This window comes from Chaetomium strumarium (assembly GCF_033439665.1).
Source record: "Chaetomium strumarium strain CBS 333.67 chromosome Unknown B0T15scaffold_7, whole genome shotgun sequence".
NCBI lineage: Eukaryota > Fungi > Ascomycota > Sordariomycetes > Sordariales > Chaetomiaceae > Chaetomium > Chaetomium strumarium.
In genome coordinates, this window is record NW_026944435.1 from 2,025,362 (window position 1) to 2,044,101 (window position 18,740).

Consider the following 18,740-nt stretch of genomic DNA (forward strand, 5'->3'; position numbering starts at 1 on the left):
ATACTGCGCGACCTGAGCGAGGCAAGTTACCGTCAAGAATCTACATCCTCAGACAGACCTTATCCATCAAATCAAAGCCTTATGCTGCCTCAGTGAGTCACTTTGCATCATCCAATTTTCAGGCAGGTCTGAGGGTAGCACAAGCCTGCCGCCTCGTCCGAAGCATCCGCGTAGCAGAGGTACCCGCTTAACTTCATTCGCTCGGGGGTCGGACCAAAGACCATCCGCCTAAGAATCCCGAGACCCTTGATCCGGGCCAGCCCGGCCGAATCCGGTATTAACGCGTCGTAACTCCTCGAACGCCAGGCAGATGTCATAGCCAAGGGTGACGAATATGGCGCGGATAAGCGCAACGTCGACGGAGTTATACAAGGGCTTCGGGGCCCGGGGCCGCACAACTCGTGGTCCGATGTCTTTCCAATCACTCTCGTGGCCGCCCCCTCGGCTTCGGTCTCGGACTTGGCAATACCGCAGCGCCACAGCATGTCAGTATCATCACCCGAAGATGTCACGTCTGAAGCATCAGGTCCCGCCGCCACGGCTCCGGCGCACGAGCCGCTCGCTTGTGTGAACTGCCGGTCCCGCAAGCTCAAGTGTGAGATGGCCCTAACCGGATGAATTCAAGCTCCGTTGCTGAACGTATAGCGATCAGGCGACCGGCAGAAGCCAGTGTGCAGCAGGTGTGCGAAGGCAGGTGGCGAATGCGTGTATCCGGAATCCCGAAGGAAGCCGGCGTTCAAGCGGAGAAATGTCAGGGAGCTCGAGGAGAGGCTAGGTATGCCGTCGCGACCGTGTTTACCAGCTTTAGCATGCGTTGCTAACTCGGACCCTAGCCCAGGTGGAAGGCCTGCTCCGGAGTGTCGGCAAACAGCGGGCGTCCCAGTCGGCCCGGCCTGATGGTGCCGGATCGGAGGGTTCATCGCCAGGGGAACTTGGCGGAGATGCCTCACGGTTCGACAGGCCTCAAGGCAGCCCCATCGAAGGGGCGATGCCGTGGTTCCCGTTGACCCCGAACGAGGCTCCCCAAAGCCACCCTGGCGAGCTGCTGGGTCTCGGCCAGTTCGAGAGCCTCCCCCCTTTCGAAATGATCGAAGACCTGTATGTGCCGACAATGGCCCCTCTCACCAACCTCCATGCTGACAGCGTCGCAGCCACGCGAAATTCTTCTCCACCCAAGACACATTCTTGCCTATTATACACCCGGGCAACTACTTGCGAGCGTTCCACTCCCCGCCGCATATGCGCCCTCCCATGTCTCTTCAGTACGCCATCTGGACCGTCGCTGCAAACGGAGACCCCAAGTATGGACGCTATCACGATGCCCTGTACCGCCGTGCCCGTCAGTATTTGGAAGCTGACGAGTTGAAGGTTTGCAAGAGACACTGCCTTCTTTTGGTGATCACCATCCGCTCTAACACCGCCTCAGGGTCATGGCGAACACTTTATCACGATTGGCCACGCCCAAGCCTGTGCGCTTGTCGCAATGGACGAGGCCCGTTGCCTCCTGTTCACTAGAGCGTCAATGAGTTGCGCTAGATGCATCAGGCTAGCCGGCATGATGGGGCTTCACCGGCTCGACAGTACTCTCAATGAAGAGGAGGCGCCCATGGCTCCTATGATCACGCCACCGCGAAGCTGGGCTGAACTCGAGGAGCGCCGACGGCTGTTTTGGGTAGGGTACTGTATCGACAGTTACGCAGGCATCAGCGCAGGGTGGCCGATCCTAATCGACTTGGACCTGGTAAGGTTTTTTCCACAATGAGGACACAAAAACATGCACCTCATTGCTAACTGCCATCAGGTCACCACGTTCTTGCCTGCATCCGAGGAAGCATTTACCAGCGGTGTCGAGGAGCAGTCTGCCACGCTGCAAGATGCATTTCGAGGCTTCAACTACTCGAAGTTTGCTGGAAACATCGTCATCTGCCGTATCTTCGCCCAACTGATGAAACACGCTCATCGGCCGATGCCCGATGACCATCCAGAGGATCCGGATTCCGGCGCCTTTTGGAAGCGCCACCGCGAGCTCGACAACATGTTGTCCAGCGCATTCATGTTTCTACCCGAGCGGTTCCGGCTCCCAACGAACATACGCGATCCGCTCGCCGTGCAAACCAATCTAAACCTGCATGCCGCCGCTATCTGCCTCCACCTTGCCGCATCGGAGAAGGCTGAGAAATTCAAGCTCGGGGGTATACGGCAGGCGAGCCGGACCAGGATGTTGACCGCAACGCAGGAAATTCTCGACATCATCAAGGCTACCGCCAGCTACTCGAAGACCCAGTATCAAGGTCCGCTGACGGCGCTTTCCCTGTATCTCGCCGCTTCGGTATACATTTCGCAGGCAAAAGAGACACCGGACGAGTTCGACAAGGCCAGTTTCGGGCTCCTTGTCGACTGCATGAAAACAATCGGGCATAAGCACGTCATCACGCATGCTTACCTAAACCAGCTCAAGCTCGACATCGAACGCAACGGTGTGCCCGTCTCGGTAGAGGGCCTTACCCCGGCCGCCGAGTGTCTCAACAAACACCAGAAACACCTTGGTCAGCATAACATTCCGCACCTTGGTCATCATGGTATTCCGCTTGTGGCGCGAGGGCCGACATCGCGCCACACCAAGGTGCAGCCGCCACTGCCAGGCCGCTTACCCCTGGGCGCGCCGCAGGGCACCATTTCGTACGCCGGCAACATGCCGCCTACACCGTGGTCTAACTTTGTGGGGGAGATGGAATCCTCCCGCGGGACCGGCGAGAATGACGGCCCCGCCAGCAAGCGGATCTGCACCACAGCCGCGCGAAGCTCCGGGGTCCTGACTGCCACGGAGGCGCAAGCAACCACGCCTGGTCCCTCCACGTGGCTGGGAGGGCGCCGTGGACAGGGCTCTGTGGCTGCTGGTCCTCCGGGCCTCGATCTATTTGACTTCTCCAGCAGCAGTAGCTGGTCGTACACGACAAAGCACCACATAACCGCTACATTGCCCCATCGGACGGGCTCACCGGCCATGAACATCCGGGCGGTATCCATCGCAACATCCAACCCAGTCCCCGATTTTACCGCATTCTCGATGCCCGGCTCGGCGGCGGGTGCATCAGTACCATTTCCACTGATGCCGGCAGCTGGACCTTCGACAACTGCGGGGCTCGGGCCGGCTGGCAGCTTTGGTATGGACCCTCCTGCTGGCAATACCGATGCCACCACTAGCACCAATGCCGACAGCAACAACCCCAATCCAACACAAGGACTAGGAAATCTCGGTATTTTCGACAGTATAGGTGATTGGGACCTGTCAGACCCCCAGTCGATTTTCGGCATGTTACTTGACATGTCCGCCGATGACTTTGGCGCCACGTCACAGGAGAGCAATATGGACCCCTGGGCAGCGCTAAATAATGCCGCTGGCGGCAGCAGTTCCGCTGCAGGCGGAGGAGGGACTTGGGATTCTAGTGGCGCCGGCGGTTCTGGGTCTGTATAAAGCAGACAGCTCATTTCCCACCGAGCAATGAAAGAGCTCCATGAAGGTGGCTTGTGCTACTATTACGGACATCTCCCCCCAACTGCACTGTACTATATCATGACTTGGGAGACGGTGTACAACAGCATGGAGTTCAGGATAGATATACCAGGGTTACTACGGATATTCGGCATCGGACGGATGGACATACATAGGTTCGGATGGGCGCAAACGGGGTTGTACATTAGGTGGACTCCAACCCTCCTCAGCATCGGCATATCAGATCTCCCATCTAATATAACCATTAAGACAAGGTTCTTAGCAACAATACCGCAGTTGACCCGTTGCTTGGCTTAAGCAGTTTCCCCATGTCTTGGGTTTTCCAAATAGACATACGGTCGTGAACATGCTGGCGGTGACAACGCCAGGATGAGAGACTATGAGCTACAAACTTGGATATGAGGGTTGTCCTGCCTTTTTATGTTTGGATTGTACATATTTCACGGCTTAGAACGCAAAGACTTGGTCCTCCAGCTTGCTAACGGGCCTGGCCTTCTTGAAGCCGAGGCTCTCGGTAGCCTTCTTCAGGCCGCTAACCATTGGTGGGGGACCGCACAGCAGTATCTTGACGTCGTCCGCAGGCTTGGGCAGCCATTTCTGATAACAAAACCCCGTTAGCAAAACAACTTCTGTTTCTCTGCGAGGAAACACAACACGAAACTGGCTCTTTCGTCGGATGAACGTACCTGAATCATCTCCGCCGTGACATATCCCACACCGCCCGTCCACCCGGCGGGCGGCTTGTCCAGCACATAGTGCACCCGGAATCCCTTATCCTCCTGCGCCAACTGATCCAGATCTTCCTTCAGCAGGATGTCCTGCTCGGTGACGTTCGCAAAGATGAGATCCACCTCGGTCCGGTCGCCAGCTTTGCGCCCGCGGATGATCGCCTTGACCACCTGCAGCATGGGCGTGATGCCAGTGCCGCCCGCGATCATGCCAAAGTGCCGCACCATGTTGGGCGTGTAGACGAACGCGCCCTTGGGGCCCTTGACCCGGATGGTCTGCCCGACGGCCAGCGAGGCCATGTGCCGCGAGATGTTGCCCTGCGGGTACGACTTGATGAGCAGGTCGAAGTAGCCCGGCTGGTGGTCGCCCGAGATCGGCGTGTAGGAGCGGACGATCTCCTTGGTGGTGCCGTCCGGTTGCGGGAGGGCCGCGCCGATCGAGATGTGCTGGCCGATGGGAAGGCCGAGGATCGAGTCGGGAGCGGGCAGCGCGAAGCGGTAGCTGGTTAAGGCAGGCATGGTTATTAGGGGAGGGATTGTTTGCTGTGGGGTTGAGAACAGACAGTGACTACTGTTGACTTACATGGCCACATTATGCGAGACGATGGTTTTCTCCTTCAGCTCAAACTCCTGGAAAGCGTCGGGCTTAAGGACCTTCTTGGGGGCTGCAGACAGTGTCAGTAATCTCGGAATTCCCCCGTTTGATATTCTAGGAACGCACCAGATCTAAGATACTTGATCGCACCCAGGGCGATCCCCAGCAACAGAGCGTATGCTGTCCACTCCCGCTTCACGATGGCGGTTCCCACCACGAGGAGGCCAACAGGGATGTATATCCCGTCAACATACTTGCGGGCAAGCAGCGAATCGGCCATTGTGTCTCGTCTCTCCTCCTCCTGCTCTCAGCAATGGCGTGGTTGAGGTCTGACGGACGTAGGCCGGAAAAGCTGAGCGAGGCCAGGGCTCCCAGGCAATTGATGAAAAAGGAGTCGAGAATGGAGACTTTATCGGCGCACGGTGGTGGGAGTTTAAAGTGGGCCGATTCTCCTGCGGCTTACGCCCGAATTCTGCTGGTCGAGACCGGGGTTCCCACCATTTTCCGGGCTGCCGCTGCTTGGTTCACCGTTCAACAGTTTGCGGGACGGGCAGTCATTCCCGAGCCGACCGCTCCGATATACGGCAGTTGAGGTGGTATTTTACAGTAACCTTACACTCTGTTGACTAAGATACAGTAATAAGATGCGTTCGATACACTCCTTCCTGCATGTCAGATGTTTTTGCCGTTTTCTTGTACCGTCCCATCAGTTTCCTACGCTCGGCAGCGGTAGCCTTATTACTTTTGCATCTCGAACTCACTCCTGGAAATCACCGGGGTGCTCGCCTGCTAAGTCCTTGCCACAGGCGGTGTTTGGCAGGCTCAATAGCGGCGGAATCTTAAACAAACACCAGGCGGAACCCCGCCATTCAACTACCAGGACCCCGGGTAAAGACTTCCAAATGGGCGAGAACGTGAAGGAAGAGGCGCCGTTTCCTCTGACGGATGTGGACAAGTGGGTGCTCTCGCAAACGGACGAGGAATTCACATATCACACTTGGGATGAGCTACGTCAAATCATTCGTACGGCCTCTGCCTTCGTCCCGCTCATAATCCCTCACACCCCATTTTGAGCACTAACACACCTCCAGAAGACAACCGGCTCGCCGTGCTCAAGAGGAAGCCCTCCGATCTCCGGAGATACATGGACTGGACCACCAAGACAAAAGCCGAGTACGGCAGCATGACCAACTTTCTCATTGCCCACCGTCTGCCCAAAGCCTGGGGTCCGCCGCCTTTCACGCCCGCCTCCACAATACCGTTTGCAGACCCATCCGACTACCGTGTGCTGATCAACGACTGGCCTTACGGCTTCGTCGAGGGCATCACCCACATTGTAGTGTGGTCACGCACCCCGATTCCGACTGACAATACTGTCGGTGACATGACACCAGAATCGAGGAAGGTGGTGGCCGAGTTCATCAAACGGTACTTCATAGATAGGCTCGGCCATGGCGCAGAGGACAAGGTGATGTGGTTCAAGAATTGGGTCGCCCTCCAATCCGTCCGCACGGTTGACCATATTCACGTCTTGGTTCGGGATGTCGAGCCTGCCGTCTTACAGGAGTGGACGAGGGAGCTGGAGTGCCATAGATCGTAGTAGACGGCGGTCTGGCGTAGAGCGAAGCAGGTTTGTTTGTTTGAGAATGCCAGGCTTATGCTGCTCGTCGCTGCTTTCGATTGCCGGCTGGAGGAGGAGCGTTCGCGCCAGCTCCGGCTCCTATCTGTGCCATTTGCTTCGCGGCGCCCATCATGCCGAAAGCTTTGTACGCGCCATACGCGGGGACCACGCTCCACAAGAACCATGCCCAGTTGCCGAATAACGCCACAAGAAGCGCAGTAGCCCAGGTCACCCAAATGACGTCGAACATATACTCGGTCAGTCCGGGAGCGGCGAGGTCCTCACCCGACGATTTGAGTGCTTTTGTCTCGGGATCATAGCTGGGACGTCCGGTGCGTTCTAGCGTGAATTGGCAGAGGAAGCTGGGAAGCGAGAGAATGAACCACAGCAGGAGGGAGCGCGATCTGAAGACGAGGTGCAGCAGCAGGAAAAGTCCATTAACGATGAGCGACCCTATGTGGAGGTTATTGAGAGCCGCCGAGTTTGATTTGGCCCTGTCTTTGCGCGCTTTTTGGGCCATGCTGTGTTGTGAACTTGGGCAAGCTGGACAGCTCGCGAGTTGCAACGTGGATGTTGTCCAAGTCAAGATGTGGAAATCAAGTTGATTTCGACACTCTCAAGTTGCGGTTGCTTGGCGCCCCTGCCCCTGCCCCACATAGCCCCAGGAGTCACTCACATCAAAGCTGCCGGCCCAAGACAAGCGGCCCTTGTGCTGATTCAGTCTGTATAACCAGAGTACCTTGATTAGTAGCAAGCTCATGCTGGTGTACGTCTAATTTAGGGTGATGCGCTTTGGGATCTTGAGCCTTTATTGCCTGTACGTTGTACATTACATAGACGAAACTGAGAGATCCCAAAATTGTGGCTGGAAACAGTGGCACAGCAGGCCCACTTACCCATGGGTTGCTCGGCAGGCTGCAAGCGCCTCAGCGTCACAACGCGTAGCCAATCCGACCGCCGGCTGCCGCGCGGACCACAAACAACGGGAGACCAGGGCAGGGCAACGACGCTGCCACCTAGAGTGACGCTTCGACAGCTCCCCAACGAGTCTCCATACAGACAACAGAACACCCAGCCGCCTCTTGGCCAGAAATTCTGGGTTGGGTGTTGATGGGTGGCTAGTTCTCCATCAACAATCGTGACTTCCTACGTTTTCATTTTTTGGAAGTCATGTCTTTGGAGCCCGGGAGCGTTTGACCACCAGCCTTGCGGGTCTGCATCGCTGCCTTTGTTTTTCGCATTCCCTGTCGTCAGAAGTCACTTCCAGGTTAAGAGACGATCAGAACTAAGGACTCTGCAGACTTCCCCACGATCTGCTTAATACCCAGCGATTCCATTGAGCCATCAACTAGCATCAGATAGACATTGCGCGTACGGTTCCTCCACAATTGTTTTCGTCTTAAATCCAACAGCTGCATCGACCATTGTTCTCGCCCGCCACCAACAACGGTACTTTCGCCCATCACCACATAAGCGACCTTAGGATTCGCCTCTGCTTCCGCGACCAGCGATTCACCTCCTCTGCTGTCGCCGACACCGGACCCATCCCATGCGAGGCAGGCGCATCCAGCTTCAGTCGATTCTTAATTCGAGCGACCCTATGGAATCTTGTCGATAGCAACCGGAACCTCGATTCGCACACGAACCTTGGCGCAACTGTGCCTTTCTCGAAATGGCGCCGACGAGCGCCGCGGTTGCTGGCTTATTGAAGCAGACCGTTTATTATCATCTTGATAATCTTTCTTACCAGAACGCTCTCTTCTTCGCCGAAAGACTTTTTGCGCATGATCAGCGTTCGCCCGAGTCCGCATTTCTCCTCGCCCTCTCCCACTTTCACCTCGGCGATCCTCGGTCGGCATATGAAGTCAGTAAACCCCCGGGCTGCCGTGGCGTACATCTCGGGTGTTCTTTCGTCTTCGCACAGTCCTGCTTGGACCTGGAACGGTACAAGGATGGCATTACAGCTCTGGAGAAGGCACGGCCGTTGTGGTCGGCCAAGTGCAGCGTTGGGAGGCACACAACCTCGGCCAGGGCACCATACCCCGATGCAGCTACAGTAAACTGTCTCCTCGGCAAGCTATACCGGGCATACGACGACAAGAAAAGGGCAATACCCTGCTTCGAGGATGCGCTGAGAGCCAATCCGTTCATGTGGGACGCTTTTACCATTCTTTGCGACATGGGCGTCAATGTGATGGTGCCGAACATTTTCAAGCTTAATGACACTTTTGCTCGCAGCTTCGACCAAGACCCGGGCATCATACACGTCGATTCCAGTGGAGGCCCTCCTGAGCCTTTGCAAAGGAGAGCTGGCATCCAGCCCGTCGGCCACGACGGTGATCCGTTCGAGGGACACCGGTCAACGGCGTTTCAAGACGTCTCGAGCAACAATATGCTGTTTGTCAATCCTGGTGAAAACGATTTGACGTTCAAGCTTAATACGGCTCCGAGATATGCGGCGAACAGGCATGGGACCGATGGGATGGAAACTCCGACTGGCCCTACCGCCGCTCCCGACGCCCAGGCGCCTCGCGCCGGCCTCCCATCGGAGCCACCATTGGCTCCGACTCGCCGTACGCGGGCAACCCAGGCCTTGGAACCAAACTTCATTGATGTACCGCCAAAGATGAGCTATCGCTTGGGCTCCAGGAAAAGAGAGAAAGGTCAAGACCAGATGGCGGATCCGCCAGAAGTGGCCCCACGAGCGCCCGCGTTTACTTTATCAGCACCAGAGAGGAAACGGACAGCATCAGGGCAGCCGATACAGCCACGCCCGGCCAACGGCGAGGAACCGAGGAGGAGCGCGAGGCTTAACGTGGCTCCCAGAGCAGCGTCGTCGAGGGTCAACTCCAATGCCCCTACGATTGGTACGACCACGAACCGCGAGTTGAGAAAGGCTAGGCCCCCGATCTCAAGGATTGCACGCCCAGGTTCCAGCGGCACCGGCGTCGGCAGGGTTGTTAGTGGGAATCGGAAGCCTTTGGAGGAAAACAGTATGGATATTGACCAAGCTGAGGTTCCGCGGTTGAAGGAGCCGTCCGTTCCGCTGGCCAAACTGGTTGAGCCTGAACCGGTGAGGGCAGACGAGGGGCTGAAATGGATCCTGGATTTTCTGAAAAAGATCGCATCCGGATATCGCCTCTCGGCACAATTCCAGTGTCAAGAAGCCCTCCATGCTTTCTCCTCACTCCCTCGAAATCATCAGGACACCCCATGGGTATTGGCGCGGATTTCCAGGGCCCACTATGAGTTGGCTAACTATGCAGAGGCCGAGAAGTTCTTCAGGCGCCTCCGTATACTCGCTCCGACGCGCCACGAGGACATGGAGGTTTTCTCCACAGTGCTATGGCAGCTGCAGAAGAAGACGGATCTCTCGTTCCTCGCACACGAGCTCATCGAGGCGGTGTGGGATTCACCGCAAGCTTGGTGCGCGCTAGGAAATGCGTTCTCTTTGGCGTGCGACCACGAACAAGCGCTGCGATGCTTTAGACGCGCCATTCAGCTGCACCCAAGCTTTGCGTATGCGTATACTTTGCAGGGACACGAGCACGTGGAAAATGAAGAATACGACAAAGCGTTGGTGGCATATCGCCAGGCAATTGCCGCTGACAAGCGGCACTACAACGCATACTACGGGATTGGGAAAGTCTATGAGAAGCTGGGAAACTACGAAAAAGCGCTGAGCCACTATCACTCCGCGCTGCAGATCCACCCGACGCATGCCGTCTTGATCTGCTGCATGGGAACGATCCTGCAGAGACAGAAGCAGATAGTCCAAGCTCTTCCTTACTTCACCAAGGCCGTCGAGCTAGCGCCTCGGGCGCCGGAGATGCGGAGCAAGAAGGCCCAGGCGTTGTTGGTGACCGGGCAGCTGGAGGAAGCAAAGAGAGAGCTCCTGATTCTCAAGGATATTGCGCCCAACAACGCCCAGGTCCATTTCCTCCTAGCCAAACTTGCCAAGACGCTTGGAGATAAGAAAACGGCGGTGCGGCATTTCACTATAGCGCTGAGTCTCGATCCGAAGGTATGCATGCAGGAGATCCCCGGAGGTCAAATGGGATACTAACTCGTTTGCTAGGCCAGCGGCGAAATAAAGAACGAGATCGGCGCTCTTGAGGACGAGGACTGTTTGGACGACTCCATGATGCCTTGATGCCCATCGGTGACGAACGCCACAACAGACGCCTAATCCTACGATTCCTCATGGTTACCAACAGAAGAGCCACATACTCGACTGAGTATTCCCTCGTGCTTGGAGGCGGCGTACAGCGCGCTCGACGCGTTTGGGAGGTTGGAAGTGCTTTTCGGGGCGGCAGTCCTTTTTCTTTCGCGGCGAGGGCGGCATTTCAAAGCATGGCCGAGGCGTTCCTGGAGAGCATTTTGATGCTCTGCTTCATGTGGTGCCGCATGGGGCTTGGGTCGGGGTTATGTACGAGTACCTCAGCATCGCATTGGCCGAATGTATAGTACGGGGTTGGTCGGCGTCAAGATGGGAAACGGCTGGGGCTTTTCAGAAGGGGGGTACAAAATGGCTAATACAAGACGAGAGTCTGGGTTTCTCTGGACTTGGGATGCATCCTAATAAGAACAGTGCGGCTGGCATGATTATGTGGTAGATCTAACAAGACCGGGTGCAAAGGCTGCAAACTGCGTTGCTGCACTCAAATGATTTACACATAGAGGCTCATAATGGTCCTGCAGACCAGACCCCTTCAGAGTCTCCTTAAACTTGCTTTCTCTCAATCGGCCGCGCTATTCGCGTATGCACCTGATGAGACGAAACTAGGGAAGCTCGGACCACAATACTAATCCGGCAGCTTGGTAGAGAAGCTCGGGCCGCATGAATGCGGGGCGCTGCCAAGTCTCGAGCGAACCGTGCAGTGCCGCAGACAGAAACAAACCGACCAAAACCGTGCCGATTCCACGCTTTTTTGGCGAACGATTTGAGCTGCAATTCCCGGGCCAAAAACGCAGCATTTTCAAGCAAGAATCACCAACAAATCCACATCCGAAACGGGATTAGTGCCACTACCGCCTAATCAGCCCGGACGACTATTTAAGGCCACCACCCATCCCCTCCCGAACTCTCTCCAACACCACTCATTTTACCAATTGCGTGCGTTTCGTCAATTATCAACAACATCAACTTTTCATCGAATCTGACCATAAAACCATCACCAAGACACGGTAATCATCATCAACATGACTGGACGTAAGTTTCACCTATTTCATATTGGCCTAAGGGTCGTTGGCGACATGATGCGCGCACTGCGTCGTCACGGGTGGCCAGTGGGCGGTAGATTGTGGGGGTGGATGCACGCGTCGACGCGTCGTATTCAGTTGCTCGCACTATCGCTTCGTCCCGCCCTAGACACAATGCTGCATCATCGCTAGTTGCGATACACGTGTTTTCATTGATATAGAGGTCGATAGTTAATACTGACGTTGTTTCTCTTTAGGCGGCAAAGGTGGTAAGGGTCTCGGCAAGGGCGGCGCCAAGCGTCACCGCAAGATTCTCCGCGACAACATCCAGGGCATTACCAAGCCCGCTATCCGTCGTTTGGCTCGCCGTGGCGGTGTCAAGCGTATCTCTGCCAGTATGCATTCTCCCACATCCCATGCCTATCCTTGCCAGGTTTCTAACGACGTCGACAGTGATCTACGAAGAGACCCGCGGTGTCCTCAAGTCGTTCCTCGAGAGCATCATCCGCGATGCCGTGACCTACACCGAGCACGCCAAGCGCAAGACTGTCACATCCCTCGACGTGGTCTACGCCCTCAAGCGCCAGGGCCGCACTCTCTACGGCTTCGGTGGTTAAGTCAGCTGCTAGCCTCATCTTAAACTTTGGCGGTGGTCTGAGGGGTGCGTGGTTTTATCATCAAGTCTGATAGGAGGACATCTTTCGCGCTTGTTTTTTTACGTCTGGCGTTGGGACGGAGGTTAGGCACAACTCGGGATGGTTGGAGGAACGACAATGGCGTCTTTGGGATGGTGATTACTCGATGACAACACATTTCACTTGATCATGAAGATCTGCTCTGCAACATTGGTGACTGCGAAGTGCGCTCATGCGAGATTACCTGAACACATAACATCGTGGCATGACCGTAACAACTCAGATTGGTATCCTTTCCTGACCCGGCGGCTACAAGTACTTCCTCCCCGCAGCCGCAACCCTCTGCCTAAACACCGGACTCCGAATCTCCATGTTGACTTTGTAGAATGGGCTCATGATCGCTTTCACATAATTCTCATACACCTCGGTAAAGAAGTTCTTGATTGCCTCCTCCGTCTGCGGGCTGGTCGGGTTCGCGCCCACCGAAGTCGAGTTGCGACCTGAGCTCGCCCCGCCCGCTGTCGCCGTCGGCTGATGCAACAACAGGAATTTGACGTTGCCACCTGTCATGAAGCAGGAGATGTAGTTGGTGAAGAACCTGTCGATTACTTTCAAGTATCTGCGTCGCCCGTGTGTATTAGAAGGTGCTGCCAGGCCCGCAGGTTGGAGGGGGAGGAATACAGCTGGCCATTCGTCCACTGCGCTTCTTCCACAATGTCCAAACTGCTGTGCAGAATGAACTGATTCAGGTGCCGGGCCTGCTCGCTGAAGCGGGCTTGACCATCGCCGCCTTGCTTGCTCGTGCCGAACTCGTACTCGAAGAGAGGGTTGTCTTGAGTGCCGATTATTGCGAAGTAGTAGCTCATTGTCCCAGTCCGGGCCTTTCCCCCTTCCTTCCACCTCCGAGATCGAGTCCAGTGTTGGATATCGATGGCCTGGGCGTTACCGATCGATCATCCGAGCTGCGCGCTTTGAGATCCGGACACGCAAGATGTTATGCTGTGGTGATGACCGGTCGCATGCGGATACAAGTTCATGAAAGTCGTGGATCCCAACTGGGCGGTTTAGCTCGAGCTGATTGAACTCCGGACGAGCTAACGCTGCAAGGGGGCCATGCAAAGTGGGTCGCAGGGCTGCACTCCATCCAATGGTCAATGAGATTGGGTTGGCGTTGCGACGGGGAGAGCCGCGATTTTTTGCCGGCTGTCCTCCGAGTTCAAGTTAAACAACTTCCCAATCCACTCTTGCGGACCGGTTGCAGCTCCGACCGCGACAAACATGTTCGGGCCCTTCAGAATCACAAATTCCCTAAGCGGGGGGCTTCTATGGTGAGCACTGTGTTCTGCCTTATACCATGGAACGGTGATGATTGACCTTACATAGGAAGATTCCCTGGCGCCTGTCGCCGACACAGAAGGCTCGGCAACGGAAGCGGTTACGGGCTGTCGACCAGGTCGTCGAAACGCTGAGCAACGCGTTAGCTAAGAAGGGCGAGACGCTTAAAGCTCTGGAACGGTGGAAGGCGGAGATGCCGACCGAGGCGCAAATGCTCCCCAGGGACAAGTACACAATGTTCGACCGGAAAGCCAAGAGGTATCGCAAGGGCATTCACAGTATGCTATTCCTTTACACCGATTGGTACGATCTGCGCGACATTCGACTGACAGTTTGCCTAGAACTCCCCAAGTGGACACGTGTGTCGCAGAGAATCAACCCGCCTGGTTTCTAGAAGACGAAGCACGATGCAAGGTTCTGGCCTGTATATCCTCTGTACTATACCGATTGGGTGAGATGGCGTTACGATGGTATTCGGATTCGGGATGCAGCACTTACTGCAGGGAAGATATGCGGGTTCTGGACGAAGACGCACAACTGCTGCCACTTCCAAGTCGGGATATTCGAGGTCATGAACAAGATGCCAAATTAACGCCGCTGCGGTTCCCGGGGTATTGCCATTTTCCCATCAAGTCCTACACATTAGTCTACCTCCGTCTGGATAAACGAAATCATTTCGTCCGCCCGTACTGCATATCATCCTGGTCGTATTCCCTTCCTTCGCGCTCCCTCATCCGCGCCGCTTGAATTGCCCGCCCAAGACCGCCACGGCCTTCGTCGTAATCCTCGCGGTACTCATCACGCACCTGACCTCCCGACTTCCCACGTCCATATTGCCGGCCCTCAGTGAATCCCGGATCCAAATCCGTCCGGATGATGCGCTCGTCCAACTTGGTCCCGCCGATGTACTTCATGCAGTCGAGCGCGTCCTGGTGGGTATAGTACTCGACGAAGCAAAACCCGCACGGCGTCTTGTTGAATCGGTCGAGGCCCATAACCAGTCGTTTGATTTCGCCGCATTTAGAGAAGAGCTCGTACACTTGCTCTTCGGTGGTGTAGAAAGACCTGAGAACCGTTCGTCAGCCCGAGCATTCTTTCACGAGTCGCTATTGCACACAGCTTACAGATTACCAACGTAGAGGGTTGTCGCATTCTTGAGCGGATCCTCCTCGGGTTGATCGTTCTGCATGTTCCTATCTTCGTCCCCATCGCGCTGGTCCTTGTCGAATCGCCGGCGTTTGTGCTGCGACGCCCGCAAGTCCAATGTGTTAGACATTTGCCATAGCTTTCCGCAATTGCATCGCATTAGCAACTCACTCTATTGTTGAAATAGGCGCTCGGCTGGTCGAGACGGTCGACAGTCGCTCTCCATTGCGCTGGTCCTCGCATTTTCTGATTCTGTGTCTCTGGAAGGGTTGATGGCTTCTGAAGCTTCGAACCGCGTTGAAGGTTGCCGCAATTGGTTGTTTCGATGTTATCCGTATCGCTGGGGTGCTGCGCTGGTAGTAGGTCAATGGAAGTGGGTCCGGCTACGACTGAGACGCTGCATAGTGGCAGGGGTCTTCGAGTGCCTGCCCCAAAAAAGCTGTTCAGCCAGCGCCAAGAGAACGCGCGAAGGTAGCAAGTCCTGGCTCTCCGCGACTCGTGAGAGCTTCCCAACCTCGCCCAAATTTGCACTTGTATGAACGTCAGCTGCCCAATTGCCGGTGAAATCTATGAGCTGTCTTTGGATTGACACTCGGTATAGTTCTACTTATTGACATCGGCTACTAGAGTCAACACGTTCTGTCAAGCGCAGATGCCCAAGATCAAGAGCTTTGCGCCGAGTTGGCTCAACGAGCCTTCTCCTGGCCACAAGCTGTTTGCGCAATCAAGCGACGATGCCAGGTTTTCCACCCCCTTGGCACACGGTAAAAAGGCGAAACCGGGGCCGCGGCGGACGATAGCGCGACGGGGCACTGAGGTCTTCGTTGCCGCTGGGAAGGAACTACGATGGGGTGATCTTGTCTACCTGAAGGAGTCATGGGAGACAAAGCAAACACGGTCTGGTTCAGCGACCCGGATTAAGAGAGAGAGTTCTGAAGACTCGCTCGATCAAGACGAAGAGGGCTTGGCAGACGGATTCCGGGTGAGTGAGGCGCCAAGGCACAAGGCTGGAGGAGTTGCGTTAACAGATCGCAAACACTAGACCATCAAGACGCCTGTTGCCGATAACATCCGCCAGTTGATCATGTCCCCGAACCAGGAGCTTCTTGCAGTCCTGACCGGCCATACTGTCCACATCTGCATCCTGCCCGATTCCTCCCATCTGTATGCCAAAGACACCACGCCGTTCAAGCCCAAGTTCTGGACCGTCGGACCTACTACCCACGTCACCTCCCGGTCGGCAGTTGTCTCCGCTTTGTGGCACCCCCTAGGCGTCAATGGGACATCTCTGGTCACAATCACGGAAGACGCCGTGGTGCGCGTTTGGGAACTCTCCACGGCTGACCGCTGGACCTTTGACGCGCCTACGCTTGCAGTGGATCTGAAGAGGCTGGCAGATGGCACGTCTCTGGATCAAGACTTTAGCGTCTCCACGTCGGCCACGAACAAGGGTTTCTCGCCTGATGCGTTTGATATGGAGGTGGCAGCCGCATGCTTCCCGGCTAGGAGCTCAGGGGGCTGGTCGCCAATGACACTGTGGGTAGCCATGACATGCGGCGACGTCTACGCTCTCTGCCCCCTCCTCCCTCAGCGCTGGGCACCCCCTCCCACACTGATTCCGGCCTTGTCCGTGTCCATCGTGGCCAGAGTCGCGGCTACGGAGGATAACCCGGAAGCCTCACCCGAGGCGCGGCTTCTGGCCCAGCAGCAACTCGACTGGATGTCCGACTTGGACAGCCAGGAGCCTAAAATTGTCGAAGGCAGTCTAGGAGAAGACGCGGTGGAGGTCTATACGCGGCCAACGCGGCCGGGGATAGTCCCAAAGCTCCAAGGTCCGTTTGAGTTTGACCTGAATCCAGAAGACGAGCAGGACGACGAGGTGGAGCTCAAGGATATCTACGTCATTGGGGAAAAAGCGAATGTGGCAGATCTGATGATGGGCGAGGAGGAGGAGCTGGAAATGGAGGATGACGACCGGACTGGTTTGTCCCTTACGGTCATCTGCCTCCTCTCCACCAGCGGGCAGGTCAAGATCTGCCTGGACGTTGAAGGTGTTGAGGCCCAATGGCTTCCCCCTCGATCCAAACAGAGGTCGAGGCTTCTCGGCCCGTCACCCACGATCCCCTCGCTACTGACCTTCCAGACGTTCGACACACTCAAACCTGTTGAGGTCATGCCCGAGAGCTGGCCGATGTTTACCGGTGACGTTACCTCCAGGTATTCGTTCTACGTCACGCACCCCGCCGGAATTACTTATGTTTCTCTGGTGCCATGGGTCTTCCGGCTCGAGAGCGAACTCGAGGGGGACTCCGAGGCTGGTGCGGAATTCCGCATTGACCTTCTCGCCAAGGGTCAGGGATCAGAGCGGGAGCGCATCTACACGCAGGCCCGCGGCCAGAGTGACCTTGCCGCAGCCATAGCGATCAAAGATCCGGACCTGGGCTATTTTGTGCTCTCTGCCACGCGTCGCGACCCCGTTGTCCTTTTTTTCGACACACCAGAGGAAGATATCATGCCCAGAGACTCCCCAGTCATCATTCACCAGCAAATAGAGAAACCACAGCCCCCAGTTGGCTGGGAGCCTCGTCCGTTCTTCCATCCTTCGGAGGTGCTAGATCGCAGGAGCGCGATTCCCGCATGGATTGACCACTTGAAGACGGGCAGACGGCGGCCGCTATTCCATCAAGAGGTCCGGCTCTCGATGGCGACACTCGAGGTGTTCACCGAAGGACACAAGGTGATCTGCAATGAGGTTACGGATCTCAACGACGCCGTCGCGCAGCTGTTCAGGAAATGCGAGGACCTTCAGCTCGAGCTTAGGAAGCAGATCGAGAAGGCCAGCGAGGTGAAGCAGCGCGTTGAGAAAATCACTTTGCAGGATTCGTCAGACGACGAGCCGGTCTCGAATGACTTGCTCATTCAGGACCGGCTACGAAGCGCCCGGGAGAAGCAGAAGCAACTGGCAAGCAGGATGGAGAAGCTGAAGCGGACCTTGGGCAGGGTGGCGAACCGCGAGCTGAGCGACAAGGAAAAGGCATGGGTAGAGGAAGTGCGGGCGCTTGAGGGCAGCATCCTAGGACCCGAGGCGGATCAAACATCACCGTCGACGCCTAGGACCAAGCAGCCCTGGAAACGATTCGAAGAGATCAAGGCGCTTCGGGACACCCTCATTACTCAAGTGGAGCAGCTGCAGAGATCGCGGGAAGGCACCGCTGATGCCTCGCCCACGTCTCCGCTGCCTAGCCTGAAGATCCCGCCCGAGATTCGCAAGGCCAAGCTGGCGCAAATCATTGGCTTGTTGGATCGGGAGACGGCACTTGTGGACGGGGTGAAATCGCGGATCGAGAGACTAAGCCTTGGATAGGAGGCCCAATCGGAAGCCACAAAGGGGAGAAGTGGGATTTGAGAGGGACAGAGAAAGCCAAGGTGTCCCACAACCTTCGTTGTCTTGACTCAAGGGAAGGATAACAAGAGAAATAATTTGGAGTTGTTGTATACACAGCGTGGATTGTGCGTCGAGACCGCTCACTGCATACCCTAATAAGTGTTCCTCTTGGTCTCGGTGATGGGCTCCGGGCCACACATCATGCAGGGTTGTTTATTCTGGACGGAATTCCTATTTGCGAGATCGCTCTAGGTTTATGTGCATCTGTCCAATTGCTATCCTGCACTCGACTCGGCGCGCGAGGACCGATGAAAGTCAAGCGCTTTCCACAGCCAACGGCCAGGGCTGAGCTGCAGCAAACACGCACAAGGTCGGTGCAACCGAAAATGGCTGCTATTAGGTTCCGAACCTCACGTTTCCCGACTTGAGCACCGGATACTGGCGTATGATCCCGGGCATGCCGAGGTCTGCACTGCTCCGATCTGGCATGATGACTCGCTGCTATCTCGAATAGCTGAACTGTCCTGCTGTCCTCTGCCCGGTCCCTCTCGCTTGCAGGCAGCAGGAGGCATCAAGATC

General features: G+C 56.1%; 10 protein-coding genes across 10 annotated transcripts; 6 read left to right on the forward strand and 4 right to left on the reverse strand.

Annotated features, from left to right (window-relative positions):
* Positions 1-24: 24 nt before the first annotated feature.
* On the forward strand, positions 25-3,767 carry B0T15DRAFT_543164 (uncharacterized protein). The gene is made up of 6 exons (XM_062869970.1): positions 25-595; positions 653-775; positions 834-1,098; positions 1,152-1,368; positions 1,427-1,741; positions 1,802-3,767. The coding sequence occupies exons 1-6, from the start codon at positions 484-486 to the stop codon at positions 3,473-3,475; spliced, it is 2,706 nt and encodes a 901-aa protein (XP_062718309.1). The 5' UTR covers positions 25-483; the 3' UTR covers positions 3,476-3,767.
* Positions 3,768-5,367, reverse strand: B0T15DRAFT_543170 (uncharacterized protein). Its single transcript, XM_062869971.1, has 4 exons — positions 4,964-5,367; positions 4,826-4,907; positions 4,201-4,744; positions 3,768-4,111 (listed from the first exon to the last, which is right to left on the reverse strand). Exons 1-4 carry the CDS (start codon positions 5,115-5,117, stop codon positions 3,962-3,964), a joined length of 930 nt encoding a protein of 309 aa, XP_062718310.1. The 5' UTR covers positions 5,118-5,367; the 3' UTR covers positions 3,768-3,961.
* A 372-nt stretch (positions 5,368-5,739) lies between these two features.
* Positions 5,740-6,437, forward strand: B0T15DRAFT_514557 (uncharacterized protein; the record flags this gene model as incomplete). The annotated part of the gene is made up of 2 exons (XM_062868131.1): positions 5,740-5,860; positions 5,929-6,437. 2 exons carry the CDS (start codon positions 5,740-5,742, stop codon positions 6,435-6,437), a joined length of 630 nt encoding a protein of 209 aa, XP_062718311.1.
* A 55-nt stretch (positions 6,438-6,492) lies between these two features.
* Positions 6,493-6,978, reverse strand: B0T15DRAFT_403741 (uncharacterized protein; the record flags this gene model as incomplete). The annotated part of the gene is made up of 1 exon (XM_062865226.1): positions 6,493-6,978. The coding sequence occupies one exon, from the start codon at positions 6,976-6,978 to the stop codon at positions 6,493-6,495; it is 486 nt and encodes a 161-aa protein (XP_062718312.1).
* Positions 6,979-8,026: 1,048 nt separating this feature from the next.
* B0T15DRAFT_308723 (uncharacterized protein) lies at positions 8,027-10,748 on the forward strand. Its single transcript, XM_062863897.1, has 2 exons — positions 8,027-10,482; positions 10,537-10,748. Exons 1-2 carry the CDS (start codon positions 8,131-8,133, stop codon positions 10,609-10,611), a joined length of 2,427 nt encoding a protein of 808 aa, XP_062718313.1. The 5' UTR covers positions 8,027-8,130; the 3' UTR covers positions 10,612-10,748.
* Positions 10,749-11,528: 780 nt separating this feature from the next.
* Positions 11,529-12,746, forward strand: B0T15DRAFT_308776 (histone-fold-containing protein). Its single transcript, XM_062863898.1, has 5 exons — positions 11,529-11,574; positions 11,641-11,670; positions 11,918-12,055; positions 12,114-12,321; positions 12,612-12,746. The coding sequence occupies exons 2-4, from the start codon at positions 11,661-11,663 to the stop codon at positions 12,275-12,277; spliced, it is 312 nt and encodes a 103-aa protein (XP_062718314.1). The 5' UTR covers positions 11,529-11,574; positions 11,641-11,660; the 3' UTR covers positions 12,278-12,321; positions 12,612-12,746.
* Positions 12,493-13,342, reverse strand: B0T15DRAFT_543177 (Sedlin). Its single transcript, XM_062869972.1, has 2 exons — positions 12,977-13,342; positions 12,493-12,914 (listed from the first exon to the last, which is right to left on the reverse strand). Exons 1-2 carry the CDS (start codon positions 13,159-13,161, stop codon positions 12,605-12,607), a joined length of 495 nt encoding a protein of 164 aa, XP_062718315.1. The 5' UTR covers positions 13,162-13,342; the 3' UTR covers positions 12,493-12,604.
* Positions 13,343-13,573: 231 nt separating this feature from the next.
* On the forward strand, positions 13,574-14,024 carry B0T15DRAFT_403579 (mitochondrial ribosomal protein L31-domain-containing protein; the record flags this gene model as incomplete). Its single annotated transcript, XM_062865211.1, has 3 exons — positions 13,574-13,623; positions 13,679-13,908; positions 13,972-14,024. 3 exons carry the CDS (start codon positions 13,574-13,576, stop codon positions 14,022-14,024), a joined length of 333 nt encoding a protein of 110 aa, XP_062718316.1.
* A 277-nt stretch (positions 14,025-14,301) lies between these two features.
* B0T15DRAFT_514561 (uncharacterized protein) lies at positions 14,302-15,019 on the reverse strand (the record flags this gene model as incomplete). The annotated part of the gene is made up of 3 exons (XM_062868132.1): positions 14,302-14,695; positions 14,755-14,873; positions 14,948-15,019. The coding sequence occupies 3 exons, from the start codon at positions 15,017-15,019 to the stop codon at positions 14,302-14,304; spliced, it is 585 nt and encodes a 194-aa protein (XP_062718317.1).
* A 211-nt stretch (positions 15,020-15,230) lies between these two features.
* B0T15DRAFT_543181 (uncharacterized protein) lies at positions 15,231-18,359 on the forward strand. Its single transcript, XM_062869973.1, has 2 exons — positions 15,231-15,758; positions 15,819-18,359. The coding sequence occupies exons 1-2, from the start codon at positions 15,429-15,431 to the stop codon at positions 18,138-18,140; spliced, it is 2,652 nt and encodes an 883-aa protein (XP_062718318.1). The 5' UTR covers positions 15,231-15,428; the 3' UTR covers positions 18,141-18,359.
* The last annotated feature ends 381 nt before the right edge of the window (positions 18,360-18,740 follow it).